At 48.9% G+C, this 16,495-nt stretch overlaps 1 protein-coding gene across 2 annotated transcripts in view; it reads right to left on the minus strand.

Annotated features, from left to right (window-relative positions):
- TYRO3 (TYRO3 protein tyrosine kinase) overlaps positions 1-11,232 on the minus strand; it is a 41,283-nt gene extending 30,051 nt beyond the window's left edge. The window contains exons 1-4 of one of the 2 annotated variants that reach the window (XM_084207727.1): positions 10,814-11,232; positions 7,351-7,534; positions 5,220-5,320; positions 1,027-1,197 (exon numbers count right to left, since the gene is read on the minus strand). In XM_084207727.1, the coding sequence (XP_084063853.1) occupies positions 1,027-1,197; positions 5,220-5,320; positions 7,351-7,534; positions 10,814-10,901 (544 nt within the window). In that variant the 5' untranslated portion in view covers positions 10,902-11,232. The remainder of the gene's footprint in view (positions 1-1,026; positions 1,198-5,219; positions 5,321-7,350; positions 7,535-10,813) is intronic. The other variant, XM_084207728.1, reaches the window with a different exon arrangement.
- Positions 11,233-16,495: the final 5,263 nt, after the last annotated feature.

The following is a 16,495-nucleotide window of genomic DNA, read 5'->3' on the forward strand; positions in this document are numbered from 1 at the left end:
AGGGAGCAGATGATTAAAACTATTTCAAATCACAAATCATGGTTTGATTTGTGAATAAAAAAGGTTCTAAGGAAAGCCTGAATAGGACTGGACAGCTCAAAGGGTGGCCAAAGACATACAAAAACTCACCCTGGGTGTAATTGTATTAACACTGATAAAGAGGCCCTAGAGACAATTCTTAGTTGTAAAACCTTTTCTTTCTAAATAGCTAGTTAAACTTTGGGTCAGGGGTGTTGAGAATAATAAAACAGCAGCAAAGAGAAAACATAACACAAGGCTGTTGGACAACTAACTACAATGAAGTTACTTTTAAGAGCTAACTGCAAGAATAGCTGCAGTCAGTTCTAGGTAGAGAAACATCATCCTTTTCTAAAAGTGGTCTGAACAGAGGCCCTAACACCTACTAGCTCCTGAGCTTTTCTGCTGACTCTGCTGAGGAAAGCTCTGCTCTGGGGCAAACCTCGGTTTTGAAGGGTATCAACCAGCCCATTTCAGCACTGATACAATCACTCTTGAAGTATCAAACAATTACATGAGGCAGTCAGATTTTAATGATAAGAGCGTCCAGCGAGCCTGCAAGAACAGAGATGGGGGGGTAAGAGAGGGAAAAGCACTGTGTGACAGGGCTGTGCACAGGAGGGGGTGGCATCTGCTACGTGTGAATACTTGGAGAGTTCCAAGAGAAGCGGCACCAACAGAGTCACTTCATATAACCATGAACACCCTCCACGAGGTGGAACAAGAGGCACCCAATTAATAATGTGTTCAACAGCATCTTCCACAACAGTGCCAGGCACACCCAAACTCTGTAAGAGCCTGTGTGCCTCAAGCCAGCAGAAAACACACGGGGCAACCACCACCCCTCCAGATAATCTTTGTATGTGATCATGACCACTCAGCCTTTAACACAGAGTCAAACATCATTCCCACACTATGTGGCTACCCAATGTACAGGGCATGATCAGAAGAGAGCTCTTCTCCTCTTCTGATGCTCCAAGAGATCCCCTGCAGTGGCAGCAACCTTACCTGACACATTTAAGATGGAGGGGGAGACGTCTGGAAGCCCCACTCTAGAGTCTCCCATCCACCAGACAATTGTCACTGGTTCAGGGGGACCAACAGCAGCACAGGCCATATGAAATGGAGCATTAGGGGACACAGACACATCCTCAGGTTCCACAGTAAAGTAGGGCACACCTGGAAAATCAACAGACAAGTGACAATAACTGGAGCAACTGCCTCTTATTTATTTCCATTAATACCAGTGCCCAACACTGGACATCCATCTGTCCTGCTGCTAGGCTGAATCCGACGCCCGCCAAGCCCTTCACAAAAACCAAGGATCAGATATGTTTCATCACCTCAGGGCACGAAGATTTAAGTACCACTACTACTGGAAGTCAGAGAGAAAGAGTGCTTGCTTCCCACAATGCCTTCGAAAAACCACTTTCGATTCAAGACTCCTGTATGAAACAGCTTTTAGTGGTAGTATTTTCTCAATTTTTCAGCTGGAGAGATTGGAGTTTAAAGAGGCAACAGTCAATAACTTCAGTGGTGGCAGTCACCACTTTAAAAGACAGCTAATCCAGCTGCAGATACTTCTTGCCATGCATTAAAAACTGAAGCTTGAGAAAGTGTTGAACTACCGGCTTTAACAAACCCATGAATGAGGAAAGAATCCCCGCGGTGAGAGACTGGCAGCATTTACAATGCTCTCTCTGGAGCTTAATTGAATGGAGATGCCTTCCAGCACACTCTGACACCACGACAACCGGGCTGCCTGGGAGTCAGGGGTAATTTGTTTCAGAGCTGAAGGCTATCCACGGACACAGCTCTCTGGGTAATTATCTGTTCCCCACCGTGGAAAGACTCCTGGTTGGTACAACAGGCATCAGGATAGGCCCACAGGGAGCAGAACGCAGCTGCAATGCTACCTACCTTAGGTGATTTCTAAGTGGCAATAGTCGAGTGTAATTCCACACATCAAGAGACGTGGCTCCTCTTATGGGCAATGCCAAAGCTCTTGTGGTTTCAGCGCTCCAAACCAGTAGCACAAATTTCACCAGCCATCAGCGGCAGTGCTGACCATGCAGGACAGCCAGTATGTACTTCTGGTGATTGTTGGAAGAGCTGAAGGCCCAGAGAAATGTTCAGTTCCCTTCTATACAGAAATCTTCGTGTGTCAAACACTGCTGCTACCAACAGCACTTACCCCAACCAAAGTCAGGCATTCTCAGCTGGAAAAAGAGTGTTCTGGAAGCTGCTGATCTGTTGCCTCACAGAAACAGAGGAACTGACAACACTGCGCATTCACTGAAATTACACTGTCTGTCCCTGGCCAAAGATGACAGGCCCAAGCACCTCCACCAGCAGGCAATTAATACAGGTGCCTAAACAGGGATTTAGAAGCCTAACACTTGACATTTCCTGCAAGCTACAGCCAAAAGTGCTTTCCTCAGTCTTTCACTGACTGTCCAGTCACAGTTTGTGTCTTTCAGGTAGCAGCTCCTTTGTGCTTTCCTTGCCTCCTCCCCTTAGAGTAGTAAGTAAATGAACAGATTAAAACAGGTCTAAAGCCAAGTCTCTTGAGGAATGACAGCGCCTATCTGTGCAAAGGTCAATGTTCAGGACAGGTATATCCATTGTCACGGCGTACTGCTTTTTCTTGCTGACATATTTTATTTCATTTTTTTATTGCATTCGTACATAAACAACAAAAATGAGCAAGCTTTTGAGATACCAGCTGCGACACCTCTGCCTGCTTTGCTCTCCTTCTCCAAGGAAGATTAGAAGAGAAAATAATCACCATTTCTCTACCTGTGAGCAGGATCCCTGCCTCCTGTCCATTTGTCATGACACCCAAGGTAAACTTTCAGGAAGATCCTGCCCAGCTTAGCAGGTTTTCTCACTTTGGGAGCAGCTAAACAGAGCAGACAAGACCACAATTAAAAACTTTCATAGTTGAGGGAGCGCAGCTGACTCATCCAGCTGAGGAACTCGCACTGCCCCATCCGTATGTTACCTGGACAGCTTGCTGCCTGTGGCACATTTAGCCTCCCAGTTCCTGGTACAGGAGGTGAGTGCCAGCACATCCCTATCACAGGTGCCCCATGGAGGCACTGAACAGCCAGTAGTCAGGAAATCAGCAGAAAAACAAGGAAATGATCACACCTATTCCTCTAATCCAAGCCAGCATCCAACCTTTAAGGCTGATTTTTATGTACAGCTCAGTTTTGAGACAGTGCTGGTTCAGGGGAATGTGTCCATATGGGTGTGGCTTGGTCTGTAGCCACAATAGGGGCTAGCAGCCCCAGGAACAGCCATAGTCAGAGGTGTAATTTGAGACAGAAAGTGCTGTAAGAAACACAATCCATTTTTTAACACTCCACAGTGTGCCTCTGAGATCTCCAGCCCTCAAACACTACCATGTTCTCAGTAAGGCCAGAGACTAGTTTCTAAACCAGGAAACAGGTTCAAAACAGTTTTGGTTTTGTAAATTCAAAGAAGTGTTTCATAAGATCAAACATTTTTATTACAAAGACAGTTCAAATACCATTGCTAGAAAATCTGGCAGATACAGACTACTTAGGCAATATTACACAGCACAGAAATCCAGTCAAGCTCACATTAAGTTAGATCACCAACAGTCCACATTTGTTTGTGTGCCATACTGAAGCATGTCAGCACCTAGTGAAGGCTGCAAATCAACAGAGTAAAGATCCTTTCAGTCAGAGGACAGTTGTTATTGATAGAACAGCCCCTGCTACACAAAGCTGGCACATCCAGGGAAGAAATACACAGAGATAACAGCCAAGGTGGGTCTGATATCCCAGGCGCTTTCTTATGCTAAGAGCTGACACATTTTTTAAACTCCACCCCTTATCACTGCTTGTTAATTTTTAATTATATCCACCAACTCCCTTTACACATGACTACATGCCCAGTTCAAGTTTAACTACCTTCTGCAGTACTTGTTTTTCTCATAAAGGCAACTGGTTGCATTTTTTTTCACTTCTGCTGTAAGCTTTGGCCTTCATTCTCAACATACTCCACCTTACCTAACTGCAGCTGGTTTTTTGTTTTGATACTTTTTGCCTGTGCAGTCCAGAAGGGCAGCATGTTTATTTCAGACAGCTTAGCACACTGAGCTACCCAATCACTCCTAATGCACCCACCATGCAAATGCAGCCATCTCTGGAGCAGACCATGGTAATTGGACAGAAACAAAAACGCTGCATGAGAGAGTGTTTTAAGCTGTAAGCAATGTTCTCCAGTTGAAACTGCACCTGAAAATTTAGGTGGACAAAAGCCTGGGATTTATGGAAGGCAGAATGTGTTACTCCTGTTTGTGGGAGCTGCTACAAATGTTCCCATGCTCTGAGAGAGCGAGATGTTAGCTGTAAAACATCCAGACCACATCACCTCCCACAACACCCTCCCTGCTCCCCCCGTCTAGGACTGTCAATTCAGCTCTGCCCCAAAATGTTACCAAATACATCCAAAAAACGACTTCTTGATGCAAATGCATTGCTCCTGTTAACTTCTTCACCAAATATTAAGCCATCTTATGACTACTAGCTTCTAACAGAGGATCTAACAGAATCATGGCTCAAGGGAAATGAAGCTAGAGAAAATAAGAAGCCACCAATCCATACTGACTTGGGTGATGTTTAAGCCATGTAGAAGCCATTCCTATCAGACAGCCCCGGACAGAAAAGTGCCACGTGGAGCAGCCACAGCTATGAAGTGCTGATGTACAGCACTTCTCACAAAATTCACAACTGCGTTAAAACTGTACCTTGCCCACAAAGACCTGTTTGGCTGACACACAGTAGCAGGCTGTGACCCTGCTTAGAGAAGTGGGTTGGACCAGATGAGCCCCATGGATCCCTCTCAACCTGAACTATTCACCATTCTATGAATTATTTAGAGATGACCGCAAAAATGGATTTAAAAGCTGGAAAGAAATGTGCTTGCACAAAAAGATCTTGTTTCCTAACAAGCCAAAATAAAACCAGAAGGCAATGAACGGACAGCTCTGCTCTTTGAAGCAGTTCTCCTAGTTCTTACTCCTGCTCTGTAGCGATTTCCCTGCAGTCAGCAGCAATGGTTCAGAGCCAAGAAGCCTGTCACTGGAGCAATCTGCTCTCACCACTTCGACCTAGAGCATATTAGTGGGTCAGCCGTGAAAGGAAACCAGCACTACTACTCCTCCTTACCTTCCACTATGAGCCACACTTGTTGTGATTCTTCCTTCTTCCCCCCGTTCTCAACCTGGCACCAGTACTTCCCAGAATCTGTCCGCTCGACGGATTTCAAGCTGAAAAAAGTCAAAAGCCATATCGATATTTTATGTGGATAAAGCATGTTTTTGCCCCAAAGGACCCTCCAGTGTTTGGCAAACCAGATGCATGGAAAACACCCACTGAGACACAGCCAGCTCTGGGGAGGAGATCAACAGCCAGCCAGCACAAAGCACATGGCAAAACAGAGCAGAGATGGGAGGCTCCTCTCTAAAGTGGGTGGAGAAAGTCCTTGCAGAGCAGACAGTCTTCCTCCAAAACATTCTTGCAGAAAACCAGTCATCTGTGTCCTCTGAGGATAGGAAGGGGTCATCTCCATCCTGAATCGTGACTCTAGCTAGCCTTCAAGTGCGACAGCTTGGCCTACAACATCTGAGCTAGCAGGAAACTCCACACTGCACACCTCCAGCGAGCTCGACTGCTTTGCCTCAGGCGACAGGACTGACAACAGCCTCATACAGGAGCAGATGGGCCAAAAAGGGTCCCCCTTGCCTCAGCTGCACTCAGCACTATCCCAAGAGTGGCTCACGCTGCAAAACTCCTTGGGCCTCCCAGTTTGTGATTTCAAGGGGTTATGCTGGTGCATGGTGAGCAAGGGCAGAATTTGGTACCAAAGCAATGAGGTCTCAGCTACCAAAGGCAACAGTGTGACTCGGAGAGCCCGTCAGTGCACCAGCGCTGCCTGCTCCCTGCTCCGTGCAGCCCTGCGTCCGCTGCCATGCAGAGCTGATGCCCACCTTTCTAAGGCTAGCAGTCCTCCTCGGAGAAGGGGAAGGCTGTCTCAGGAAGGAAGACAGAAAGGGGAGAGTGTTTGCCGAAACGCGCAAAATGGACCCACTACAGCCCGATTTTCAGAGCTGGACCGTCAAATGGCATCAGCTGTCCTGCCCATGTTCTGAAATACAGTGATCACAGCAGAGAGTCACGTGTGTGTGGTAGAAATGATCTCTTTAGGAGAAGAAAGGAAAAAGGAGAGAGAGATTCAGATGCATCCAGATTTAGCACCCTAACTTATCTCTGGTGCTGCAGAGAGAGTTCTCAGCTGAGAAAAACAGGAGGCAAGAAAGGAGATCAGAATGAGATTGTAAAGGACAGAGTTAACTAGTGGAACAGGAGGGAAGTAAACAGTATAGTTTCAAGACAAACTGTTTCCACAACATAATGTTATGCAATAGTTTTACTGTGCACAGATGTTTTTTCCTACCAAAATGTTTTTTCACAAAGACTTTTAGTTGGTGGAATTGGAGACCCTGTGCAGTGTCAATCCAAGAAACGTAACAGGAGATGAAGCCAGAGCTCAGGGAAGAGCGATCCTCAGTCAGTAAAAGGTTTTGAGCCCTCGTGGTGTTGGTATGTTTGTCTGTACAAGCTCTTTTAATGCATAAAAAAAGAGCAGAATCTTGCGTCTTTTTTATCTCAGTACTTCCAGAACTAGCTGACATCCCTCTTCTGCTGAAATAAAAGTACAGAGATCTGCTTTGCACAAGAGTTTCATGCCTCTGAATGGGTCAGGACTGGTTTCATATAGTGTAAATGTATTAGGAATAAATTAGGATTCACTGCAAAATGAATCAGTGATGGTTCAGAGGACAAACACTCTTCCCCAAAGAAAGGAAGGGGATGTTGTCCTGGGAGTATCATTTCAATCAACAATCCTCACCCTTTAGGCAAACTGACAGCTCAAGAGAGAGAGTAAGAGAACAGGATGAGTACAAGAAAGAAAACCTATTTATACCACTGCATGGCAGAACAAGATGAACAAACAAAGCAAGACCATCCTTTCACCCTGAAGTCACGTCTCAAGCATCACAAGCATTAGCAAAGCACCTGTCCCCACAGTAGTCAGAAAACCAATATGGTTCTAGTGGATAAAATCTCAGCACTCAGTGGCTTCAGTTCTGCTCTCAGTTATGCCCTTGCCACACAGTGAACTGCAGACCTAAGGACTTTGCCCCACTGAGGGCACTGCAGTTGCAGAGATATAGCTGACAGCAGAAAACTGTGCAATAGTTTCCATGATATTCTTCCTTCTCTTCATCTGTTGTACCTGAGGAAGCCGATCCAGTGTTCTTCATCTACTGGAATGTACACCTGGTCTACGCTTTGCACCACTGCTCCGTCCTTGATCCACAACATCTCGGGATCTTCCATTCCCTCGAGGCTGCAATTTAGTTTCACGGGTTGACCCTGGGACACCTTTAATTTGATTGGAGGTCCTGTAAATTTCATACCTAAAAAAAAAATACTACTCCGCCCCACCCCCAGAAGAAGGGGGGTTGGAGTACAGCAAATTACTCTAGGTTGGTGGTCTGGAATTACATACCCTACCAGCACACGCTGCAGAGGAGTGTGTTAGTCTCAGCACTGCTCTACTATGTCTGCTAAGCAAATGCAAGCACTGAAAGCACAATTGCTGGAGAAAAGTGGTGGTTCAATGTGTACATGGGGATTTTTTCAACTCGTGTGACAGCAGGGTGATGTTCTGCAGAGCAGTGCCCAAGCAGAGATGCACAGAAACGCTGGGAGCTTCGCCATGTCAGTGATCCAGCAGTGCTAACTGCATCCCTTCAACAGGCTACCACACCTCCCTCTTTTCCCCAGGCCTGGATTTAAGCTATGGTGTTCTTGTGCTGTTAAGAAAACATCGTGCTTGCTCCATTGTATGCATTTGCAAAGAGCGTGGATATGAGAAAGAATCAATTATGTTTTGTTATTCAGCATACACTGTTCTCCTGCCTTAGAGAGAGCTTCTCTACAATTTGCAAAACCCACGAAAGCAAAGCCTATTCCACATCATACCTCACTGAGGAGCAAAACTGTTTAGAGAACAGATATTTCTGTCGCGTGATGTGGGTGTATGCTGAATGAGCCGCCTGGAGGACCCTTCAGTCCAGCCAAAGGACCACACTGTACCCAGAGCTACACCACTGCCACCCCAAAGCAGCAGGGCCAGAGCTGGTGAAGCTGCTCGGGTTTGTATGGACACAGAAGTGATCAGAATTTGGCCTGGAGCACTGTTACATGTGTGGGTGGACGGGGAGTGTTTCCCTTAAGGAGAAGCGAACATATGGAATTTGTTACCATGAGAAGACACAGAAGCCAACTATCTAAGCACATTTAAGAAAGACAGGCATATAAAGAAGGAACCAGAAGATCAAAGGAGACCGTGGGAAAGCAGGAAGGTAGAAAATAAATGTAAAGTTAGTTTTGTTAGGGAGAGTGGCTGTTTCCTATGCAGTGGCACAGGATTGACAGACCAGAACAGGTCTAGCCTAGTCCAGTATTATGCCCTGGCAGTGGACTCCACGTCCTTCAGAAAAAAAATACTCCATCACTCTTACCTGGCCACATATCACAGTACATTACAACTTCACACACTTCACTGGTTGGTCAGCTTCTCACAGGATGCCTTGCTACCCACACACAGAGCCAGTCAGAAAGTGCTGCTTAGTGAGCAGCCCTGTTGCTCTCAAACTGTTACAGCCTTACCAGCAATTCAAGACAGATTTCGGATCTGCCACTTCCCTTCTTGCTAAAACACCACCCTCCCACAGCCATGAGGGCACCACCTCACAGGGCAGAGGAGCAGCAGAGGAACTCACAGCATGATTGTAATAGCTGGGAGAAGGGGAGCCAGCACTGTGGGACCAGCCAGTGCTCTGCCACCAGCAGCCTGTACCCAGATGAGTACCAGTAGTCTAGGAGAAAACCCAGAACACAGGCAGAAGGTCTTTTTTCCTTTCTTTAATGAGATTCCCCAGCTGGTTTCCCGACACTCAGTCTTCTGCCTTTCTATCTGCTGTTACTCATTTAACAAATTCACGGAGAGCAAGCTGATCATTTGAGTTTAGTTATTACAGCTCATTAGCTGGGCTAAGGATTTGATCACCTTGGGTGAGGATGATCTAACCTCGCACTACTTAGCTCAATTGTGACACAAACTACATGTCCCAGTGCATGCCAGAAAGCATCCGCCCTTTCACCACTCACAGCACTGGAATACAACATGAAAGCTTCATAGCAGCTCTCTCTGTGTTACAGAAAACTGATACAGCCAGCCTGCTACACACGCAGAAACTGACATTTCATTACAGGTGCCTTTACGAAAAATCAAACTATTCATCAGCATCCTTCAGACTGCCCTGCTGAAAGAGTTAGCCATAAATTAAACCAGGAACTATTGTTAGAGATCCTATATGATTTTCAGTTAGCAGAGGAATGAATGATGTAAGAAATTAACATACAGTACAAGTGTTCAGTCAGAGTTGTACATATTGTCCAAGTATAATCCCTCCATCAATTTCAACTGAAATGAAGAATTACAGATCAGGTATTTTTAATAACTTCACAGGTCAATAATGCAGTTTTGGCTGCAGCATCTCTTCCTGCAGGTATCAGGAAGAATCACACAGGAGGCAAACAGGAATTTTAATTTCCACCTATTCCTCGTTTTACTCTCCCACTCACTATTTCTCATCTGACAACATTCTTGATTCAACTGTGCAAGAAGTAATTTCATCCAAATAGGTTCCGCCAAGCCTACCTGTAAGAGCTGCAGATTGTGAAATGTATAGATAGGAAATAGAACTGTTTTAAATGACTTAGCAAGCAATTGTCTAAATTGACAGCAAGCGAACACACTAGTTGTCAAAATACATGACACATCTGTTTGTTTGCTTTTTAAACTTGCTATCCCTGAATATTTTAATTCCTAGGAGCAGAATATGTTTTTTTGTGATGTTGGGAGTGGAGAGAGAGGAAGACGTCTGCTCATGCATGCAGGGCAAAGGTTTTTTGCTCCTCAGATTCCTGAGGACACTGATCTAGCGATCCAGCCTGTGCCACAGCCTCTCCGGCTCCGTGTCACTGCACGCACACCGCTCCACATACAGCGCGGAGCCCAAACTCCCGCCGAAGTCAGGAGGAGGTTGGCCGGGGTGCCGAGACGCTCCAGCACGCTGCCTTACCCTGCCGACCGGGGGGTGAAACTTCGGGAAATGAGTTCATGAGGGAAAAAAACAACAAAAGCCACTCAGGAATGCGTTAGCGCCCGGCTTTCTAGACGACGGCCCGCGCTAGGCACATACCAGTGCAATGCCTCCGCGAACACCGGGGAGGATTACTCGCTACTCTACTCGCAGGCAGGCGAGGCTCGCACAGCTCGGGCTCCCCGCCGGCTCCCGAGCGCCACGTCGCTGGCCCCACAAACGCGGCGGAGACGCCCGTGCCCGGCCGGGAGGGGCAAAATGCGCCGGCCCCGACCCCACCTGTGGCTGCCCGAGGCCCCGCGGCCGCCGCGCCGGGCGGACCAGGGGCCCCGGCGCCGCGCCCGGCCGCTCCTGCCCGGCGACCCTCAGCGGGCTGCCGACACTCGCAGAGGTGGCGGGGCGGGAGCTGCCGGCGGGGAGACTTGGCCCGGCGGCAGGAGCCGTGCCCCGCAGCCCCTCCCGCCGCGCCCGGGGTCTCGGGGGGCAGTGCCCCGCCGCCACCGGGCTGTCAGCCCCGCTCACCTGCCACGGCAGCGACGTCCCGGAGTGCCGCAGCCCAGAGTCCCAGCACGAGGAGCCGCGGGATCGCCATGCTCCGCTTCAGCTCCATCTCTCCCGCACCACCATCCTCTCCCCTGTTCCCGGCGCCGCGGGGGGCTCTCACCGCCCGTGCAGGCGGCGGCGGCGGCAGCAGCTGGGGCAGCCCCGCGTCGCCGCCCGATACCGGGCTCGCCCGGGAGGCTACGGGGACGCTCAAACTTCTGGATCCGGCCGAGGCGAGCCTTGGTAGAACCTGCTGCGGGGCTACGGCGCGGGTCAGTGGGGTCGGGTCGAGTCCGCTCCGCTCCGGTCGCCGCCGCCGGGCGATCTCCCCCTGCCGGCTTGGCCGCCGCGGCGCCACTCTGCGGGTCGCTCTGTCCGTCCGTCCGTCCCTGCCCAGCCGCCGCCGCCTCCTTCAGGAAATGGCGCTCTCGGGCGGTCACCGCGCGCTGTGCTCCCCCTCTGACATCACGTCATGAATATGCATGAGCCGGGCGCCCACCGCCCCCGAAGCGGCGAATCACCGCGCCCGCCGCCCCCGCTCCGCCGCCCCGGGACGGGACAGGGGCTCCGAGCCCCCGGGAGGGCGGGACGGGACGGGACGGGACGGGACGGGACGGGGCGGGGCGGGAGCGGGAGCGGGAGCGGTCGGGGAGGTGTGTGGAGGCGGCGCCCCCCGAGGGCTGCTCCGCCGAGCGGCCTGGTTTCCAGAGCGCCGGGAGCGGGTGACCCACATCCGCGGGAGCTGCCGGGCCACCGGTCATCCCCCTACCTACATGTGGCCCCTCTGGAGCCCCAGCGCACCAGCCAGCCCTCCAAGGGAGGAGGACCAGGGGCCACCACCGGGACTCAGCCCCCCCAAGCCGAGGCTCTGCCGGGATGAGCAGAGCCCCGCCTCAAGCACACAGCACCCCCAGCCCCATCTCCCTCGGCCGGCCCTCTCCAGCTCCTTGCTTGGGCCGCACGCTCTCACCGTTCGGCCCCTTGCTCCGAGGATGTCGGTCGCCCCATCCCGACAGCTGAGCTGTGGAGGAGCACCGGCAAGGTGAGGAGATCCACCCGTGCCCTTCAAGCAGGATCGGCTCGGCCTTGACCATTTTTCCGCTAGCGGAAAAGTAGGGAGAGAGCTTAGGAGTGAGATCTCTGCTGCCACAGGGTTAGTAGAACGGCGTGGAAAAAGTCACTTACAAACAGTTTTTTAAAAAATCTGGCGCTGCCTTTTCGTAGGAGTTAGGGTGAGAATCTGGGTTGAAAGGCGCCATAAGGAGCAATATCGTTACAACACGATGCAGCTCTTAGCTCTGCCACAGCCATCAGCGTGCAGCACTTGCCCAGCAGCTCCTGCAACACTGTGGAAACCTAGCTAAACGGAGGAGTGCAGGCAATCTGCATTATCCCCAGGAGGGGGAAGGAGAAACTGAGGCACAACTAGCTCTATAATTCCATTCCAAACTCTAATCTTCACTCCCCCTCCCAAGTAATTTGCATTTCTGATAGGAATTCCTAGGGGACTGGAGCAATGCCAAGAAGGTTTCATTACGGGAATGGAAATGTCACTCCCTCCCCAGTGCCTCCTGCTGCAATGAGGTAGCTGGGAGGAGACACTGACAAAGCCATCCATTCGAGTGCTTGTGGGAAGTCTAGTTGCACTTGGGGACAAGAAATCGCTGGGATCACTGCAGCTCTTGGGCTGAGAGGTTCTGTGCTGGTGCTTACTAAAGGCTTCATGCACACTTGCTGTCGCTGCTGCCTCTCCCCCAGGTATCCATCCAGCTACATGGTGTGTTTCTGCACTTAGGGCAATAGCACCCTCCAGAAGGTAGCTACTTTTGCAGATCTTAGTTGTCTCATGAGAAAAAAAATAATGGCCATTAGAATAATGACATGTTTCTATGGTGTTTTCCTTCTAAGGATTTCTTCCTTACAGAGGAATTACAGAGGCTTACACTACACTGGTCCCATGGGCTCAGGAAGTGCTCCTGTTGTAGCATGGCACAGGCCACATTCAGGGCTGGTGTAAGACAGCGAAGCTTTGCTGGAAGCAGTAGACCAAGGGGGATTTTCCCCATCAAGGGATCTGACTTCAGCTGTTCTGAGAAGGCCTTTGTGTTAACAGTGATAGGCAGGAAGAGCCATATGAAAATTGGACTGAAATTCTGCACACACTGCCAGTTGAAGTGCAAACTGCAGTGGGAAAACTTATCACCATGCAGAGAGCAAAGGAACTGGTGAATCTTAAATGTTTTTAGGAACTGGAGACAAATAAACTCTCTTGGCCTCTTGTGGCACTGATTTAGCACCATGGCTTTATTCTTCAGGCTGCAACATCAGTGACAGTGCTCACTGTTCACACACACAGGACACAGCTGTTGGCTCTCTGGATTACATTCTTTCCTTACTTCTGCTGCAATAGTGTTTTGCCACATCTCACCAGATACGCTGGGAAGTGTAGGTATATTCCAGAAAATGCCTGAATACCTATTATTATTATACAATAATCCAGAGGTGAATGCCCAGTGCTGGGAGACTTCTGAAGATGAAGAAAAAAAGAAGAAAGGACAAAAGGGAGGGAGGGGAAAGTGAGAAGGAAGAAGGAAGAGAAGTATTTGCTGGACTTCCTCACCTTCTTCTACTGTTCAGCCTTTTCTAACTACTGAGACCCAACAGGACTTCTGGAACAGGTTATCCCAGTCAGAAAGAAAACCCCCCCATTTCTACATGAGAAGCCAAAGCCCTAAAAGTTCAACAAAAGCTGCTGGCACATACCACTGCTCCATTGTCAAAGTAGTCAGTCTGCAACTGGATAGAAAATCCTTGTGTTTTGTACAAGGTGTTTTCTATAGAGGTGCCTGGTTTGCACTGGGATTGAAGAACTTGCCCGCTGCATCCTCCAAGTTGGGATTTGAAAAGCAGCATTAACCCCTCCATTGCTAGGGGGCAGGTCCCTCATCCTGCATCGGGAAGCCGTGGCAATGGCAAGAACAAGGATGAAGTGGCATTCAAGGATTGCAGGAGTACAGGAGTAGCTCTGCTCTACAGTGTAGTAGAGCCAGGATGGCTATTCAGGTGCTTCCTGAATGGGAGATCTGTTGAAGCCAGCATATTTAGTCCCACACTAGAACAAGAGCTGCTCCCAGCTTTTTGGTCACCACCAAAGGTTACAGCAAGTGATGGGAGAGAGCTCCCTGAGTGCAAGGGCTTTTGCAGCTTAGGGATGTCTTCTCAAATTAATGCCCCAAAGCTGGCCCAGAATACAGTGGCTGAAGAAGCACAAACCCTGAGGACTTTCCAAAATTTGACAAGGGCACAGCTTGAGAGCTACTGGATAATGCAATGGCTTTTCAGGTCACTGAAAAGGACTAAACTGAGAATAAACTGTCTCCATTCTCTGCCCAACCCATCATAATAGATTGTTCATGTCAGATAATAATAGTGTTTAACGTGGCCACTTCTGAGAACCCAAATAGAACTCTCCATCTCGGCATACACGTGGGATAAAACTGGCCATCTCAAGACTTGGGTATGGTATTTAAAGCCACATGTGGCTGCAGCAGCAACAGCAGCTCACAAGAAGGCTGAAACTCATCCTGCCTGTGTCTGGGCTAAGCTTACCATAACTGAGTTATGCTGCTCATTTGGGAATTCTCTTAGCTACAGCTGAACTCTGTTCTCTTTGAATTATTCTACCATCTCTTCCCTTCTCCTTTTTTGTCTTTCTCTCAACCACCTTCTTCAGCAAGCAACTGTGTTGAAATATCCCAGCCTCTCTGGTTCAGCCTCGTCCATCTCTTATATCTTTCATATGTGCAGGTTTTAACTTTCCATGTGAATACAAAGAAGGCTACTAAAGACCTGCATTTACTTTGTCTTCAGAATACCAGGATATCAGGTATGAGTCTGAGCTTTGAGCTCTGGCCTGGTCCTTTCCTAGTTCCAAAACTCTCCCAGCTCTGCCTGGGTGTGGCAGGTGGCATGGTATAGATGAGGGAAACTAGGATTAGGTCTCATTGGTGGATCTAAATTTGGATTTTTCTCTAAGTTTCAAGGTTATCCAGTTTGGCCCCAGCTCAATCATAATCATCACCCCAAGCCCAAACATTGTTCCTCCACATGTCTGGGATGGTTATTTTTTTTTTAGAGGTGATAATCTAACACATCATATGTGTTATCTGTCTTTTGTGATAAATGCCAAGCTGTCAGAATGAAAATGTCACATAAATCACACATGAAGTATTTACATTAAAAAAGATCAACTCATAAGAATTTTAAAAACCTTTCTGATGGTGCCATCATTTGCAGCAGGTTAACCAGGTATTGCCAATGTTTCTATTTCTGGAGTTGAAATAAACACAACACATCAAAACAGAGTCATCAAACAAAACCAAAATGTATTTAACATGGTGCAACAGTCAATGCCGTAAGAAAACACCATATAAGTATGCAGAGTTACATATAATCTACACATATCAATATGACTTGACAAATTTCATATTACACGTTGATACACACAAAATGGACTTGGGAGGAAGCACTTGTTGCCAGCCCCTCTGGGGGCTCAGTTTCTTACCTACTTGCAAGGTAGGGTGAGACAACACTGGTTTTGAAAGTGTATTGCGATTGTATTGCATTCTCCTGTGAGTCAGAGTGGGTGATGATCTCCACCAGCCACGTGACAAAAGGGTATGGAGCTTGCTCAGCATACAACCATCCCTTGTGGGATGGAGGCTTGGCAGGTGCGAGGTCCCTGCTGGGTCCTCAGCGTGGCCACAAGGTTTTTGGACCAGCCCCCGGCTCTGGGAGGGGACCAGGCCAGGGGGGCAGAGCCCACAGCCCAGAGTGCAGTGGCATGCTCTGTCAGGACCAGACACCTGGTGGATTTGGAGAGGCTGGCATTAATTCTGGAAGGTGCTACCCCTGCTCCAGGGGAAGTCTTGCAGGAAGAGCTTGGAGCCCCAGCAGGAATGGCCAGTGGGGCTGGCTCCCAGCTGTGCCCTCCGCCTGGGGCTGGGGTGGCACCACATTTTGCCTGGGAAGGTGAAGTGGGCTACAGACCAAAAGCCCTCCTCAGGGCACACAGAAAGCTGAAAGGTAATGTAGGCAGTCCTACAACTGCTGTAATAGACACTGTGGGTGGAAGAGCTTCCTAACAGCTCCAGACTCTGTGTGGGAGGGTTAATACCATATTTACCTTTCCCTCTCCAGCCCCTCTCCCCTTGTCAAGCCTGTGCTGCTGCACTCAAGTCAAAGGAATGAAACAACCACAAACCAGGCCTACTGTCCTAAAAATAGTGGCATTAACAGGGCACTAATCTACATTATGGCTCTCAAGGATTGCTGTCAGGGGTGGAGCTGGACAAGGTAAACTACAGCTGAAAATGCAGCAGCATCTCTGCTGCAGACCAGGCAGGGCAGTGAGAGTAAAGGGCATTTTGCTATATCGGTGTACATCACTGCTCCTGAAAGAAAGTCCTCAGCACTTCTCAGGGGCTTCATTTGTGGCTGTGTGAGCAGTCAGTGACAGTTGTGCCATGAAAACCTTACTTTTGCCCAATGGAAGATAATTACACCTCGAAAGATACCCTTACTGGCAAAACCCCAGAAAAACTGTAAAGCAGAAGTGAGAGAACTGAAAAAAAGGGAAGATGAAGGTGAAGCGAGAGGAGA

Source organism: Fringilla coelebs (genome assembly GCF_963513975.1).
Source record: "Fringilla coelebs genome assembly, chromosome: 6".
Lineage (NCBI taxonomy): Eukaryota > Metazoa > Chordata > Aves > Passeriformes > Fringillidae > Fringilla > Fringilla coelebs.